This window comes from Podarcis erhardii, assembly GCF_964252035.2.
Source record: "Podarcis erhardii genome assembly, chromosome: 10".
In the NCBI taxonomy this organism is placed as follows: domain Eukaryota; kingdom Metazoa; phylum Chordata; class Lepidosauria; order Squamata; family Lacertidae; genus Podarcis; species Podarcis erhardii.
This window is the reverse complement of record NC_138500.1, coordinates 32499744-32515571: the sequence shown is the minus strand read 5'-3', so window position 1 is coordinate 32515571 and position 15828 is coordinate 32499744. Positions and strand designations below refer to the sequence as shown.

General features: G+C 44.2%; 1 protein-coding gene across 1 annotated transcript in view; it reads left to right on the top strand.

Moving 5' to 3' along the window:
* Positions 1-13348: 13348 nt before the first annotated feature.
* Positions 13349-15828, top strand: part of SHISA8 (shisa family member 8) — a 36735-nt gene continuing 34255 nt past the window's right edge. The window contains exon 1 of the mRNA XM_081877644.1: positions 13349-15144. Coding sequence (XP_081733770.1) covers positions 14582-15144 — 563 coding nt within the window. The 5' untranslated portion in view covers positions 13349-14581. The remainder of the gene's footprint in view (positions 15145-15828) is intronic.

The window sequence follows — 15828 nt, the reverse complement described above, 5'->3', positions numbered from 1 at the left end:
TCTTGCAAAAAAAACCCCAACACCAAGTCCTTGAATCCCAAACACCCCAACCCAAAATCCAAAAACCACAAAAAAAGTTTTAAAAGTTTAACTTACCAAATGGATGCAAAAGAAGTTTTGGAAAAGCTTCAAAAATCAGCAAAGTCTGAAAAAAGGCTACCAAACCGCGTGCTAACAGTTGCTCCTCGAAGGCAAGTCGCAACTGCAGCTCTTCAAGCAAAGCACCCTTGGTTTTAACGGTTTTAAGACAAAGGAAACAAAGTCGCAAGACGTTTTCGTCTTGCGAAGCAAGCCCATAGGGAAATTCGTCTTGCGAAGCAACTCGAAAACGGAAAACTCTTTCGTCTAGCGAGTTTTCCGTCTTGCGAGGCGTTCGTCTTGCGGGGCACCACTGTACACATATGAGAATACCGGGGCTGTGTATACACCATACATTGAAAGCACATGTGCACTCTGCAAGGAATCCTGGGAACTGTAGTTTACTCCTCATGGAGTTACATTTACCAGCACCCTTAACAAACTACAGTTCCCAGGTTTGGGGGTGGGGGAAGTGCTTTAAACATGCTGTAAAACAGGCATAGGCAAACTCGGCCCTCCAGATGTTTTGAGACCACAGTTCCCATCATCCCTGATCACTGGTCCTGTTAGCTAGGGATTATGGGAGTTGTAGTCCCAAAACATCTGGAGGGCCAAGTTTGTTCAGTTTCTGTTAATTGATTCTCATGAAAACTTGCAGATTCTGGCTTCACACAATTAACTCAAGGCAGTGTCAATTTACTCTTGGCAGAAAGCCAAGGTCTGCTTGACCTAGAAACTACTTACTCTGATTGGTTAACGACCAGCACTCAACTCTGTTATCTAGGAATGCTAGCACAGTTTGGTGTTAGGTGTGTTAGGAGGAATGCTGTGTATGGTTAAGAGAGAGAGAGAGAAAGGATTTATTTTACTTTGTTTTTGTATGCAGAAACTCTACTGGTTTCTTTTCCTTTTAATAAATCCTGTAAATAGTTATTGAGTCTAGCTGACTAGTCATTTCCACCTCAACTAGCTTCTTCGCTGTGCAGGAAAACTCTGCTACGTTTGGGCTAAAGCCATTAGAGCTATGCCTGACACTTCAAAGTTCCAAGAGGTTATGGATATTGTGCTGCCAGCCTGAGTTGTGGTGGTGTCAGCATCAACAGTGTTGGTTCCAGTAGTTCCAGAAGTTGTTGTTCCTGTTGGTGCAGCAGATGGACACTGGCTGGTTCCTGACTGTTGTGAGCTGGTGACGCAGTGGACACAAGGACAACAGCTGCAGCGTGTGAGTGCTGGGTTGCTGTGGTTCCTGTTCTCTCTCTCGGTGGTCGTGAGTAGCTGGTTCCGGGTTCCAGGGACATCGCTCTCAAGATGGCCTCACAACCAGTTCAGATGGCTTTTGAGCGTCTGAATGACTCCAATTACTTGCTGTGGTCGGAACGCATGCAGGCAGTGCTGCAGAGGGATCGTCTCTGGCAAGTGGTGAGTAAGTTTCCTGCGAAGCCTGATGATGAAGACCTCGATAAAGACCAAAGAGCAAGGGCCACAATTGTTTTGGGGCTGGAAGATTCCCAGTTGCCGTATGTGAGGGGAATCAAGACAGCTAGAGGTGTGTGGCTAGCACTTAAAGAACTCCATGTGCGTGAGACAGCGGTTTCCAAGCTGTTCATTCGCAGGGCATTGTACAAGGCAATGTTACAGCCTGGGGTTACAATGCAGGAACACCTACACAATTTACAGTTAAAGTTTGCTGCGCTACAGGAAAGAGACTGTGCGTTAGACCAGCAGGAGAAGGTGGCTATTATTTTGAGTTCTCTCCCGGAAAGCTGGGATAATTTAGTTTTGTCTCTAGAAGGCATACAGGAGCATGATTTATCAGTCAGTTACGTTACTGGGCGTTTGATTGAAGAATGGCAGAAGAGGCAAGAAAGGTCGTTTGCTGCAGAGGCTTCTACAGGCGGGCGGTTTGGCAGGAGTTCTCATGCCGTGCCAGAGGTGAAGCAAGAGCAGAGTACCGGTGAGGAGACAGCGTTTGCTGTTAGGCGTTGTTTCCGATGTGGGTCTTCAGCGCATCTAAAACGACAATGTTCGGACTTGGTCAAGTCTCAGTGGCCGGTGCAAGAGCAGAGACGAGATCAGCAGCAGCAGCAGCAGCAGCAGCAGCATAAAAAGAAATTCTTCAAACGAAAACAGTCGGCTCAGCTGGTGACCGCCGAGGTCAAGATTGCTGATGAGAAACAAACTGTCTGGGTGGTTGATTCGGGAGCGTCTCGGCACATCATAAATTCAGATGAATTGTTTGTTTCCAAGAACTCAGCACAGTTTGTTCCTTGTTTTCGTGAATGCCTGCAAAATGTACTTTGTGTGCCTTCATTAAGGAGCAATCTGATGTCTGTAGATTGTTTGCTAAAAGTTGGGTTTAAAAGTTGGGTTTAAAGTGTATTTTGAAGGAGACAGTTGCATTATTAAGAAGGCTGGTGAGATTTTAGGCACTGCTAAGTCAGAGGGAGGCTTGTTTTGGCTTAAAGCAGGATCTCAAGTTGCAGCAGTAGTCAGTAAATCTCAGCCTGCAGTGAATAACAAAGCTATACATGACAACTGTGTGCACTTATTGCATAGGAAAATGGGGCATGCTGGCTGGAAAAGTGTACTAAAAATGCCTGAATTGGCTGATGGGGGTAATTTAAAGAGTTGTAATAAGTACCTTGATTGTAATGTTTGTAAAAAGGTTAAAACCCACAGAGTCTCTTACCCCAGAAGTGACAGAGTTAGTGAGTCACCGCTACAGCTGGTTCACATGGACGTAGTTGGTCCATTTGCTGTAAGCAGGGGTGGATCGCGTTTTTCATTAACAATTGTGGATGACGCCACGCGTTACTCTTGGGTTTTTCCCATGAAGAATAAGGGTGACATGTTCACTAAGTTTAAAGGCTGGGTGGCATCTGTGGAAAGATTTCTGTCCATTAAACTCAGAAGGATTCAGACGGACAGAGGCGGCGAATTTATGTCAAATGCTTTTAGAGATTGGTTACAAAAGCGTGGCATTGGGCATAGAAAAACGAATGCTTTTTCCCCAGAGGAGAATGGCGTTGCAGAGCGAAAACACAGATCTTTACAAGATATGATGTTTGCCATGCTTGATGATGCTGATTTGCCCATGTCTTATTGGGGGGAGAGCATGCTCACCGCGTGTTATCTCCAAAATAGGCTCTTTCATCAAACAATAGGTACAACTCCGTACTTTAAATTGTTTCAGAAAAAACCCAAAATTGACCATTTGCATGTGTTTGGATCAAAAGCCTGGGTATTAATTCCAAAACAAATGAGAAAGAAGGGAGATCCTAAGACCAAACAGTTAGTGTTTGTGGGTTACCAGGAGCTGGGAAAAGGTTTCCGCTTTGCTGAAGGGACAAATGGCATTGTGATCTCCAGGAATGCCAGTTTTTGTGAACATAGTGGCTGGGAGAGACTACATGCCAATACTGAGGTTTGGTTTGAACCTTCCCAGGAGCTTCATGACTCTGAAGGTAAACATAGAGAATCAGAGTCTGAGGGGGAGGAAAGTTCAGATAAGAGCTCTCAAGAAAGTGGAATTAGTCAGAGACCAGTTGCTACGCAACAAAAGAGAGGTCGTAGTTCTGAGGAGGAAAGTGGGTCAGAAGAAAAATTTTCTCCCAGAAGATCTAAAAGACAAAACAAAGGAGTGCCTCCGGTGCGTTTTTCTCCAGATACTGCAAATGTGTTTAGTGTAATTGCAGAGCCCAAGAGTTTTCAGGAGGTGTTAAAGTTACCAAAAGAGGAGGCAGAGCTCTGGAAACAGGCAATGGAAGAAGAGATGTCCTCTCTGAATGAGCACAAGGTCTTTACACCAGTAGCAGCGCCTGAGGGGGCAAAGATTGTAGGCTGCAGGTGGGTGTACAAACTTAAACCTCTGGTGACAGGAAAGTACAAATACAAAGCTCGTTTAGTGGCTCAAGGATACTCTCAGAGGCCTGGAAAAGATTATGACGAGACTTTTTCCCCTACTGCTAAGGGGGACAGTGTAAGGCTGATTCTAACGCTTGAAGCAAAGAGAAAACTCCTGTTAAACCATTTTGATATCCAGACTGCATATTTACATGCATCAATATCAGAAGACCTGTATCTAGCCGAACCGCCTGGTTATGAGACAGGTTCCAATAGAGTGTTGAAATTAAACAAAGCTCTATATGGTCTCAAACAGGCGGCAAGATCTTGGAACAAATGTTTCCATGAGGCCTTAGTGTCATTTGGTTTCAAGCAGAGTACAGCTGACAATTGTGTTTATGTACGTGGTACAGGCAGTGATCAAGAGTTTTGTCTGATTTATGTAGATGATGTATTGTATGCTTGCAAAACAGATAAACAAACTAAAAGGTTTGCCAAGCAATTGTCCAGCAAGTTCAAAATGAAGGACTTAGGCCCGGTTAAGACATATCTAGGGTTGGAAGTGTGCTGGGCCCAAGATGGCAGCTGCCTAATTAGTCAGCAGAACAAAGTTAAACAACTACTGACTACATACAGGATGCAGGATTGCAAAGGAGCAGTGGTGCCTATGGATCCAGGTTTCATAAAAACACTTCATATACACTTCCCATCTACACTTCCCATGTCCCATGGCTAGAAAGGTCCAAGATCTTTTCTGCTTTCTAGGCATGGGTCCAGGAGATTTTTCCTTTGCCCCGCTCCTTTCTCGGGGAAAATCCACTCTTTAATGCTAAATCAGAGCAAGCGTCAATCCGGAGAAAACCCTCGTTGCTGTTTGCTCTGATTGAGCGCTAAAAAGTGCTTTTCCCTGGGGGGAAGCAGTGGGACAGGAGGAAGGTAAAGGTAAAGGTAAAGATATTTCTGACCGTTAGGTCCAGTTGTGGACAACTCTGGGGTTGTGGCGCTCATCTTGCTCTATAGGCCGAGGGAACTAGCGTTTGTCTGCAGATAGCTTCCGGGTCATGTGGCCAGCATGACTAAGCCGCTTCTGGCAGAAGAGTGGATAACAAATAGAAGACAAGCATGCACAGTCTCTGACACCAGCATATAAAATGATATGGGTAACGTAACTCCCCCCCTTCCTCTTTATCCATACGAATCATCTGCAAAAACAAAACCAAACCCAGAGCCTATTAGTTATTCTTAACATGGATATATTTTAATTAGTCTGCAACTTAGAGCCTTGTCTATATCTGTCTTACGTGACACTTAGAATCCTAGAATTGTAGAATTGGAAGGGGGCATGAGGGTCATCTAGTCTAACCCCTTGCAAAGCAGGAATCTTTCACACCCTATGGGGCTTGAACCCAGGACCCTGAGATTATGAATCTCATGTTCTGCCAACTGAGCTATCCAGCCTCAACTGGATTGTTCATTTTATTTACCTGTTTTATGTCTCTTTCTTGGTACATAATGTATACTGCATTTCATTTATAGTATAGTTGCATTTTGTTTTTATTCTGTTGTTATGCCATTTTAAGGAAATGTATTCTGTGATGGGTGGTCTTCTATTTGTGCCCACAGTATTCTTTTGTAATAAAGCTAAAAAGAAAGAAAGAAAGAAAGAAAGAAAGAAAGAAAGAAAGAAAGAAAGAAAGAAGAAAAAATGAATACTGACTTAACTAGCATTCATAAGCAAAAGCTGGGTTGCAACAATCTGTTTACTGGCATTTGAACACCAGGATACTGTTCCAACCAGTGAGTGTGGTGTGAGGAAGAGCCGTGCTTCTGCAACTCACCCTTAGGTGCTGGTGTGCCACTGCAGCATGAGCATAAAGGTCACTGCCCAAAACTGTGAACCCATTTGCATTCATCTGCCTGTGTGTTCAGACCTCACAAATGCCCATCCTTCTCCAGTGACTATAAAAGGGTCACACACACACATGGCAGTTTGGTGATCAGTGAATGAGAAGGTAGCCCTCTGGGTTTGCTTCCCCCGCAAAGGGTGTCCTGCTTAACACCAGAATGTCCCTGGTCCTCTCCTGCCTTGTGTATGTGGCAACTTTGAAATATTTAGGATTCTGATTGTGCCATTAAAGATTAAGTCAGTGCGCAGCAAGTCACATTCTGCCTTCTGGAATCAGCACAATAAATTCCAACTGTGGAGCTGCAGAGAGATGTATCTGCAGGCAAGATGTGGTCCTACATTTCCAGTGTTAGTTGAGGTGGCTACTGAAGCAGAATTCTGATCTGACACACAGCGATGTAAATCCATAGCAATTTTTATGATTCCACTGGGGTTGCTTTCTTGTGGCACGGAGGTATTGCAGACTTGAATCTGTTCTCCCAGAAAAGGTGCTTAATTTTGCATTTCAGGTCTCTCAGATCTTAATCTTTGTAGTAAAACATAGAATCATTGATTCAATACAGGGCACCCTATTTGTGCCAGATGTACTGACTGCTGCTTGAAAATCTACACAGCCTGCAAATTGTTTGCCCTGAATGACTGTCACTCTGCTGCTGAGTATTCTATCCATTTCCTATACAGGGCAAAAAGAGCATCTATCCATGTGCTAGTCTTAGAGGATCAGAGCGTAAAATCAAATGTTGAGATATAAAATTTATTTAGCTAAGCCAGTAGTTCTCAAGCTGTGGTTCCCCAGGTGTTGGACTACAATTCCCATCATCCCTGAGCTCTGGCCTTCCTAGCTAGGGGTGATGGGAGTTGTAGTTCAACAACATCTGGGGGCCCACAGGTTGAGAAAGGCTGAGCTAAGCAATCAGTGGAAACATGTATCACTCAAGAGAGATACTAGCCAGATTTACACACCTGGATATGCCACAACATGGCTTATCATGACCATGCAGTTGTTCTGGATCCTAGAAAGGAGCTTGCCCAAACTTTGCTGCTCCCCAGGTTTCTTTTGGGCAGTGTAGGGTAGTAGCTTAGGATGGTTTAGTACATCATCCATCCAAACCCAGGATGGTGCTTAAGGTCTCTTCTCCTTAATCACAACCTGTAACCATAGGACAAACATTGACTACAAATTGTGGCTAAGGAGGAGAAACCTTAACTATGATGCTGGGTTCAGAAGACATGAATATGGCAAACCTTGGTTTAGTTGCCGTGCCTCACTGGCCAGAAAAACTCAGCAGCTGCAATCTCCTTCTTGGGAGCCAGCACATCCTTGCTAAGCCATGGTTCAGCTTAGCATGACATGCAAGCAGTTAGAAAGGTCCTTCTGCAGTAGATGGAGAGAGTGGACCTCACCATTATCATTCAAAAGGAAATGATGATACATTTTGGATGGGGCTAGCTTTAAATTTAGCTTTCAGAATTTGTCCCCTAAGTATATTCAGCTATAAACTGGTGTGAGGTATAGGGGAGCAGGGGCAGGTTAAATTTAAATTAGGGGAAATTGTCTTCTCTTCCTGGTTAGAAATAATGATGCAGTTCACAAAGTCTTGAGTCTTCCAGCTGTGTCCTGTGCTTCTATAATAATACAGCAAGCGAGATTTAATGATTGTATTGTTTAAATTGGACTGCTGGGTTTCACTGTTGCGTGTTGCCTAAGGTGACTTTGAGCAAAGAGATAACTCACGCATTTTGTTTTTTTAAAAAGGTAGATTAAAATAAAAACAATGTAATGTGAGACACCTACAAGGGAAAGATGATTTCTGCCATAAGCCATGAACCAGACAGGTGGTTCTGGTACAGCAAACAAGACACAAGCAAGCAAGGCAAGAATCACGTTCCAATAAAGGGCCCCTTCAGATTATTTGTTTATTCAGTATTCATCCTGATTCCCTCACCCCAAGTTTTTGTAGTTGTTAGATAATTTCTGGTCTTTAGTTGAGCCTTAATTCTGATTTGTTTATGGGGCTGCCATAAAACAAAATGAGCATTCGTCCTGATTTGTTTGCAGGGAATTTACCTGTCTTCGTATTAATTGCCCTTCCATCCCAGATTTCAGGGCATTTCCCATCACTTCCTAACTGCAAAAAGTCTTTGTTACACTAGGGTGACAGAACACTTTAATCCACTTCAATTGCACAAACCTAAATTTGCGGTTTGTGATTAATTCCCTTCCACAAATAGTGATAGTCCAGGGTTTACCCAAAGCAGAGGCATTTATTGGGCATTTATTGGGGTGGTTACATGCAAAAGGGCATCTCCTGACATCCTTTCAGTTGAGCATTTACCATCATTTATTGGGGTGGTTACATGCAATTCTGCTTTCAAGACCATTGCCATCTGTAAAAGTTTCAGGATGGTGACACTGCTTGGTTTGCAATAGGTGCATGCCCTATCATTTCCTGCTAAAATCCTGCAAACTTTCCATACCACAAATGTTTCACGGGAGGTGTGTTGTTCTGCTTTTGTTGTGCTATTGCACAAGGGTGCCCCTCCAGGTGGCATTTGGAGGCATTGCAGAACAACTAGCATTATACAATGATGTGTGGACAGTTCAGTATAAACCCATCAATAATGTACTTTTATTGCATTAACCAACAGACTGCAGATTATACCCCCCCCCCACCGCCAAAAAACAACAACCCTGTCTGGAGGGGCCCTGGCAAAGCAGTAGCATCCTAGATAGCTCCATATGGCACACTCAGGCAGAAGCATCCAATAATGTTGCTTCAACAGCAAGCAAAACCAGACTGAGCCTTAAATATAGTTGCAGCACCATCTGGGTGGCTCCATCCATCACCGCCATCCCATAAGCCGAGCCTCTTTGTTTGGAGGGCCTGAGCTGCTATCTCAGTCATTGGCTGCAACATTAGCATGATGGCACTGGGACTTCTGAGCTGGAGTCCCCAGGGTTGAAGGACAGCTACTCAACTTTCTCCTGTCGGAGAGGTTCAAGCCAAATGGACTTCTTTTGTACTGAAGTTTCCAGGGCAGAGGAGAAACCTTTTGGGAGAAATCTCCTCTTGCCCTCTGATTCCTGGCCTGGCCACACTGTGTATGGGTGTGGGTGAAACTTGCCCGGCCATGCAAGTAAGAAACTGCCCTCCTACAAGGCTTGTTTTGCTGCAGCTCTAGGGTGGGCTTGTGGCCCATTTACACAGTCAGAACAGAAACAAGGCTTTCCCCCAGAAATTTACCACATTAAGCTTTAGCTTGTAAGGAGGAGAATGCATGTTGGGCTGTCTTGCGTACGCACACACTTTCCCTGCACATAAATGAACAGCATACAAGAAGAAGGCGAGGCTCACCCCTTCATCCTGACATGCTAAATTTCTGTTTGCAGGGAGAGCTACCTCAACAACAGGGAAACTTGCAAACACACTCCTGTCACTCTGTAGCCTGGATGTGGGCGATATGTAAGAAAAATCTTACTCCCTGACTACTTGTATAAACTGAGGGCTCTTCTGGGCATAACTTGTTTTCTTTGCGATAGAAATGAAAAGCTATGCTAGGCGCAAGCCAGCAATGCCATGGCAATGTCTCCACAGCACTGGTGAGAGTATGAGAACCTCAGGAATCCTCCCTTCTTGGGACGGGTCTAAATTGCAGGGGGGTTGCGCTGCGTTGGGGGAGGGAGAGTGAATTCTGCTCCTGCACACAGCAAACTGCTCTTTGTCTCTTTTGTACTTCACCCTGTTGTAAGCTTCCTATCTGCTTTTTCTGAATTGGCCTATGATGATGGGTTTTGCCTTAAAATATTGACTTCTTATAATACACTATTTGATAAATGAATGTTAATGTTCCTTTTAACAGCTGCCGACATTCAACTGAATTGGCAATTCACTTGCAGGAGTGGGGTTTAGTATAAGCGCTTGGCAGTGTGTGTGTGTGCGCGCACACACTTTTACTCAGCACTTTTCAGTGTCTAAAATATTATTGGAATGGGAGACAAAGGATGAGCAAGTAAAATCCTCAATGACACATTGGGCAATAGATATTGGGCATAATGTAGAGATGAAAGCATGGGAACAATTGTGGAATATGGATATAAAATTTACAGCCTGTTATGGTCTAAGAGAAAATTATATGAAAATGATATTGGTGGTATCTAACACTGAGTAAATTGACAAAAATGTATAAATCTAAATCAAATAAGTGTTGGAAATGTAAAAAAAAAAAGATGGTTCTTTTCATCAGATGTGGTGGTCTTGTAATAGGGTTAAGGCTTACTGGGAAATGATATATAATGAATAGAAAAGGGTGTGTATGTGTAAAAACTACTGTTTACAGTTGGAATTGAGGGTGTAATGAGAGATCTGGTTTTTATTTCTAATTAGCTTAAATTGGGAGGCAGCAGCCTGCTCAGGGTGTTCTAGACTCCAAGAGCTCTCCAGCTCTCCAGTGGGGGCGGGGCGTATATTACTCCCTGTTTTCGCTCTGCTTGCAAACAGGGAAAATATTGCCAAGACACCATTAAGTCTCCAAGGTTATGTCAACCAAAATCTTTTGTATTGCTCTTGGAATTTCTCACTTGTTTGGGGAAGTGGAGACTGTAACAACACAGTCTCTGCTGATATTCCTTCTCTCCTTCTCCCCATCTCATGTAAGAAAAAGAGGGGGGTCTTATTTATTTTGGGGGCTACCAGAAAAGGGGTATCTCAAAGGCATGCTATGTTGTCTTCTGTTGTTGATTTGTGTTCCTCAGCACAGCAGTGGCCCCCTGTGATTAAGTCGATGGTTGAAACAGGGACTCCTTGAGAGGTAGAAAAAGAGGAAGCAGGACCAAATTCATAGCACTTGAGACACGCTGCACCATGTGACATGTGAGGATTCAATTCTGTTGCTTCCCCACTCTTTTCTGCTCACAAACATGGGCTGAGTGGAGAATTGAGGAGCAGATTTCAAATTCTCCTGCCAGATTATGGATAATTCATCACTTTTTGTTGGGGCTCCTAGGCATTCCTCTCCACATACGTGTAATATTCAACTTGGAAAATAGAGCTGCAAGTCAGGGACACAGAGCTATACCAGCAGTCTTTGGAGAAGCCTCCTGGTTGTTCAGTCACCTGAGCTTGCAGCCTCAAGCGCCCATCTCCTCAGCACTATGATACTTCTGTGGCTGCTTCTTAGACCTTCCTGGAATTTTTGCTCCTCCCAAATGTCCAAGGGATATGAGGTCTCTTGGAATCACCAGGAGATTCCACAAGCATTGCAACCACTGAAAGAAGATTCCTTGTTCACTACAACAAACCATGGTTAGGAAGGAGCAAGTAATGGTACAGGTACGTCCTAGTAAGCAAGGAGGAGGAATGGCAAAAGAGGACACCTCTCGGCAAGTCATCAGAATCAATGGCTGGAGAGAACTCTTTAATTTTGGATTCAACAGTCAAATAAGATTTTCCTCGAAAAGGGGGGAAACCATTAGGTTAAGCATCGTGTCATGTAGACAGTCCCCTAAACTTGCACATGTAAAGGCCACAGGCAAATAACTCTTAATAAAATATCTTATCGCTTAGAGGGAGAATGGTACTGATGAGTAGACTCTGAAAGGGGCTATCTTGAGGAAGAAGCCACTCTGGAGTTCAAAAGCTGGACAGTTCCCTTGTTAGGAAATCTGCCGCAGTTTTAGATTTGAAATTTTGCTGTCAAATGTGCTGAAGATTTGTTCACTCGGTCACTTCAGTTTAGGCTAGTCCTTTGATTGTTATTGATTTCTGTTATCCCCCGGGGAAGAAGTTGGATGGTGCCTGCTGCAGTGTCTTGAAGAACCCTACAGTGTCTTGAAGAACCCTACATTATTATCAAACCCTACATTTATGAAATCATTGAATTTTAATAAGCCGCCTTTGTTGGAAGGGGCCCAAGGCAATTTGCAGTTTTGAACGGTGAAAGCAATCAATGAAAAATATAGAACAGAGGGCAAACCATGGCTCCTTCATGAGCTAATAGCCTGTGTTTCTTCCTTCCGGGTATGTGGGTATGGGTGTACACACACACACACACACACACACACACACACACACACACCCCTTCCTTAAGTGGCTCCAGGAGAGATTAGGGAAGTGACTGTCCCAACAGTTTTCTCAGCCTGATCATACTCCCTGCCCCGGGTTCCTTCTTTTTGTTAAAAGGTAATGTGATATTACCACTAAAGTGAGTATTTTGCAAGCAGTCAGTCAATCTGGCTTCTCTTCCATGAGAAAGAGGTTGTTTAGGGGGCATTTTCGCAGTTAAGCTTCCCACTGATGAAAAACAAGTGGAATTATTTTTAGCTGCATATTTTAACACTAGCTAAGGGCCTGTCAGTGTGACAGGCCAGGAGTGTAATTGAACCTCCCTCCTGATGGTCCTGCATGCCTTTCCTAGAGCCATCACAACATCTTGTGGCAATTAATTGTGTAAGTTAATTATTTGTTGTGCGAATAAGTGTTTTCATCTTGTTTGCCCCAAGCCTTTGTTCCTGGTTCTAACTTGTCCTTCATTTTGTATGCAGGCAAGGCTTCCTTTCTAAAATTAATAGGCAGTCTTGCCAGAATAAGTATGACAGTACAAAGCCCTGGACATTTCTCCTCAGACTTGGTTTATTTTTCTCTCAAGTGTCCTGGAAAAGTTCTCTGGCTGCAAGAGAATAAGAGTAAGGATTAGCCTGTGCCCTTTCAGAAATACGAAGAGCTTCTCCGTGTATGTTTTTCTAGATTTGGACACCTCAAATCATTCCCTAAAGGCACAGGGGAGCTAGAATTTTCATCTCCCAATCTGAAAGAGTAGCTTTAATGCTGCTTTGAAGTTGGAAAAGTGGCCTAGAAATAATTTAAATTCATAGCTAAATGCTTTGGGGAAAAATTCAATAAAAGCAGCTCCTCCTGTCACAACATCAGCCTCTGCCACAGAGCTTTCCTATTTAGTTAACCCAAAAGCTGTACGCATAAAGTTCACAAATGGAGAGGGGAGGTGTGTGTGTCTGTGTGCATGTGATAACTTCTCTTTGTCCCTTCCCCTTTCACTCTTTCACATATGTATTCATGCTGCTCCTATCCATATGCGCCCTTCTCTCGCATACCATTCAGCGTAGCTCTCATAAACAAGTAGTATTTTGCAGCATCTGCTTACCAACACTTCGTTCTTGTTGCCTACACTCTTTTTCTGCTGAAACCCTTCCCACAAACAGCGCAGTGCCCCATCTGTCTCTAGACTCTGTGGGCTGACCAAATAAACACATGAGTCGTGCGAATGTTCGTAAACATTCCGTGACACTTCAGCCGCTGAGCCAATGACTAAGGCTGGGGACTCATTTCAAGAACAGAAGCCCATGTCCTTACAGCCAATCACTGTAGAGGTTCTGCAGGCTGCAGCTTGTGTTTAGCTTTCTTTTGTCAGATTTTTGAAGGGAGGGCAGAAAATTAGTAAAACGGCTATGTTTTCTGCGAGTGTTCATATTCTGTACCTCATTAGTCTCTTTACCCCCCCCCCCCGCCCAACCATAGCATGTATCTTTAAAAGATATCCAAAGCTATGTTTGACCTCAAACAGATATCTAGACTGGGGCTGGTAGTAGCTGTAGTTGCTCTTGTTGTTGCTGTTGTTTTTACACAGCAACCACAATGCCCTATGACCATCATTTCACAGTCGTGCTCTCAAACATAACATTGCAGTTGTAATATTGCCAGACTGAAGTTATATCTGTCTCTGTGTGTTTGCTAAGAAGCAGCTCTACGTCTCCGCAGAGAGCTGCACATGTGAAAAAGGAGAGCAAAGAATCCAGCGCACATCCAATTTCCTCCTCTTCCTTACAAGTAGCATGCTTGTTTCCCTCATGCCACTTGTGCCGGCGGCCCTGTGGACACGGTCAATAAGGAGCTGCTGGTGTCCTCTTGCATCCCCTCTGGCCTAATGACAACCTCTGGCAGCGAGCCAGGACTTTGCACAGAGGACACGGAGCGCATTGGAGGAGTTGGCGAAGCTTCTTCTCTGGTCTGCTTTGGAAACTGTCAGGCAATTGTGGATCTGGCTTTAAGAAGAAATAAGGACCCCTCTCACTCCTCCTATGCTCCCTCTCCCTCCCTCCCCTTTTCTTTCTTTCCCTCCTGACAATCCCTCCCTTTCTCAGTGGTGCAAAGGATTTCTTTTTTTCCAGAAAGCAGTGTCTCTGAAGAAGAGGGAGCGAAAGCGAGAAAGGGACAGGCTGCTTCCAGGATTCTGCTCGAGCCAAGATGGGAATGTAGTCTGTGGCATTTCACAGCGCAGCTTCTCAGACGAAACTAGAAGCATTGAATATTTGCTACGAAAGAAGAAGAAAGAGAAGGAGAATTGTACATCTCCCCACCTCCTGGGATCACACAGGAAATTGTGAGGTTGTCTTTTCACTTAGTCAGTGCTGCACATTGTTTTGATATTTCTCCTTAGCCTCATCCCCCTCTCTCCCTCCCTTCTTTTAACTTCCAACTCCCATCTTTATTTCCACCCATCCCACACCCTTCTCTGGGCTAGAGGGTTTTGGTTTGACTGTGGGGTTTGCGCCGGAGAAAACTAGTGAGGAGGGGCTGAAGTATCTCTTCTCCGCTGGAAGTGGTAGATGACGATTTGTACTGGTTACTTGAGCTTTTAACTGGGAATTTTTGAATTCCCTTCTTCGGATTGTCTGTTTGGACAAAAGAAGATTTTTCTCCTTTGGGGAAGTCAGAGAATAAGAGAGAAGAGACCGTTTCCATGATGAGCTGGGCTGGTTTGCAGATGGAACGGGGTTATATTTTTGGATTCTGTTGCCTAGTTCTCTTGGATCCAGGACAGGTTTGGACTGGGAATCCCAGTACCCAGAAACCTGAGCCAGAAGCGCAAATTGAAGTCAACAGCAACACCAGTTTTGGCCCCACTTTGGAGGACACTGCTGTGGCCACCACTGAGGCCATACTTGGGGGTGATCGGTGCCTTGGTTATTACGATGTCATGGGGCAGTGGGACCCACCCTTTAACTGCAATTCTGGGATCTACAAGTTTTGTTGTGGGACCTGTGGGTATCGCTTCTGTTGCCAGTTCACAACTGGGCGACTGGACCAAAGTGGCTGTACCAATTATGACAGGCCAGAATGGATCAACACAGGCCAACCACCACCTCAGGTGGACGAGACCCCCGAGAATCCCACCCGGGACAAGACCAACATGATTGTATACATCATCTGTGGTGTGGTGGCCATCATGGTGCTGGTAGGCATCTTTACAAAGTTGGGACTGGAGAAATCACAGAGCCCTCAGGCAGAGATGACCATGTCCAGGTAAGACACCCCCCCCCAAAAAACCCCCATATCTCTGTCTTTTATCCCTTCTGTGTCTCCTTTTGACTTTTTCTTTGCAGTGAATTTCGATAAACATGTCCAACTGCCTCCTGTAGCTCTGTCACCTCCTTTGAGGCTGACACTGAGGTCTACAAAGTCAATCAACATCTTTTCCTCTTCTCATCTTTTCACTCTGCCCCACACATACAACCTTCTTTGTCTTTAGGTCTAAGTCCTCAGAAGACAAAGAGAGGGAATGATATGGCTCTGGAGAATAATAAAGGAATTGTACAAATGGGTGGGAATGAGAAGTTCAAGTAGGTGAAGCTTAGCAAAGAATGTTTCTTGAGAGTGGGAACTGTTAATTTTACTTAAGAGACTGAAACCTAAGAGGCTAATTTAAAAAGAAAATGTAAGTTGTTATAAAATGTGGAGAGTGGGAGGGAGAGAGAGAGATATACTGTGAAGAGAATAATAAGGGTGTTAAGATTAGCCCGGGCAGGCAGGTGCACTTCATGCTTGGTTGAAGAAAGGCTGAAAGTAAAGTTGGTGATATCTTCATGTGTTGAGAGAGAAAGAAAGAGAGGGGGTGCATAATGGACCTCAGTACCTCAGAATATATTATTTCTTTTCCCCAGCGACCCTGTTTTTAAAGCAAGGCTGTGGAACTTTGTGGAACTTTAT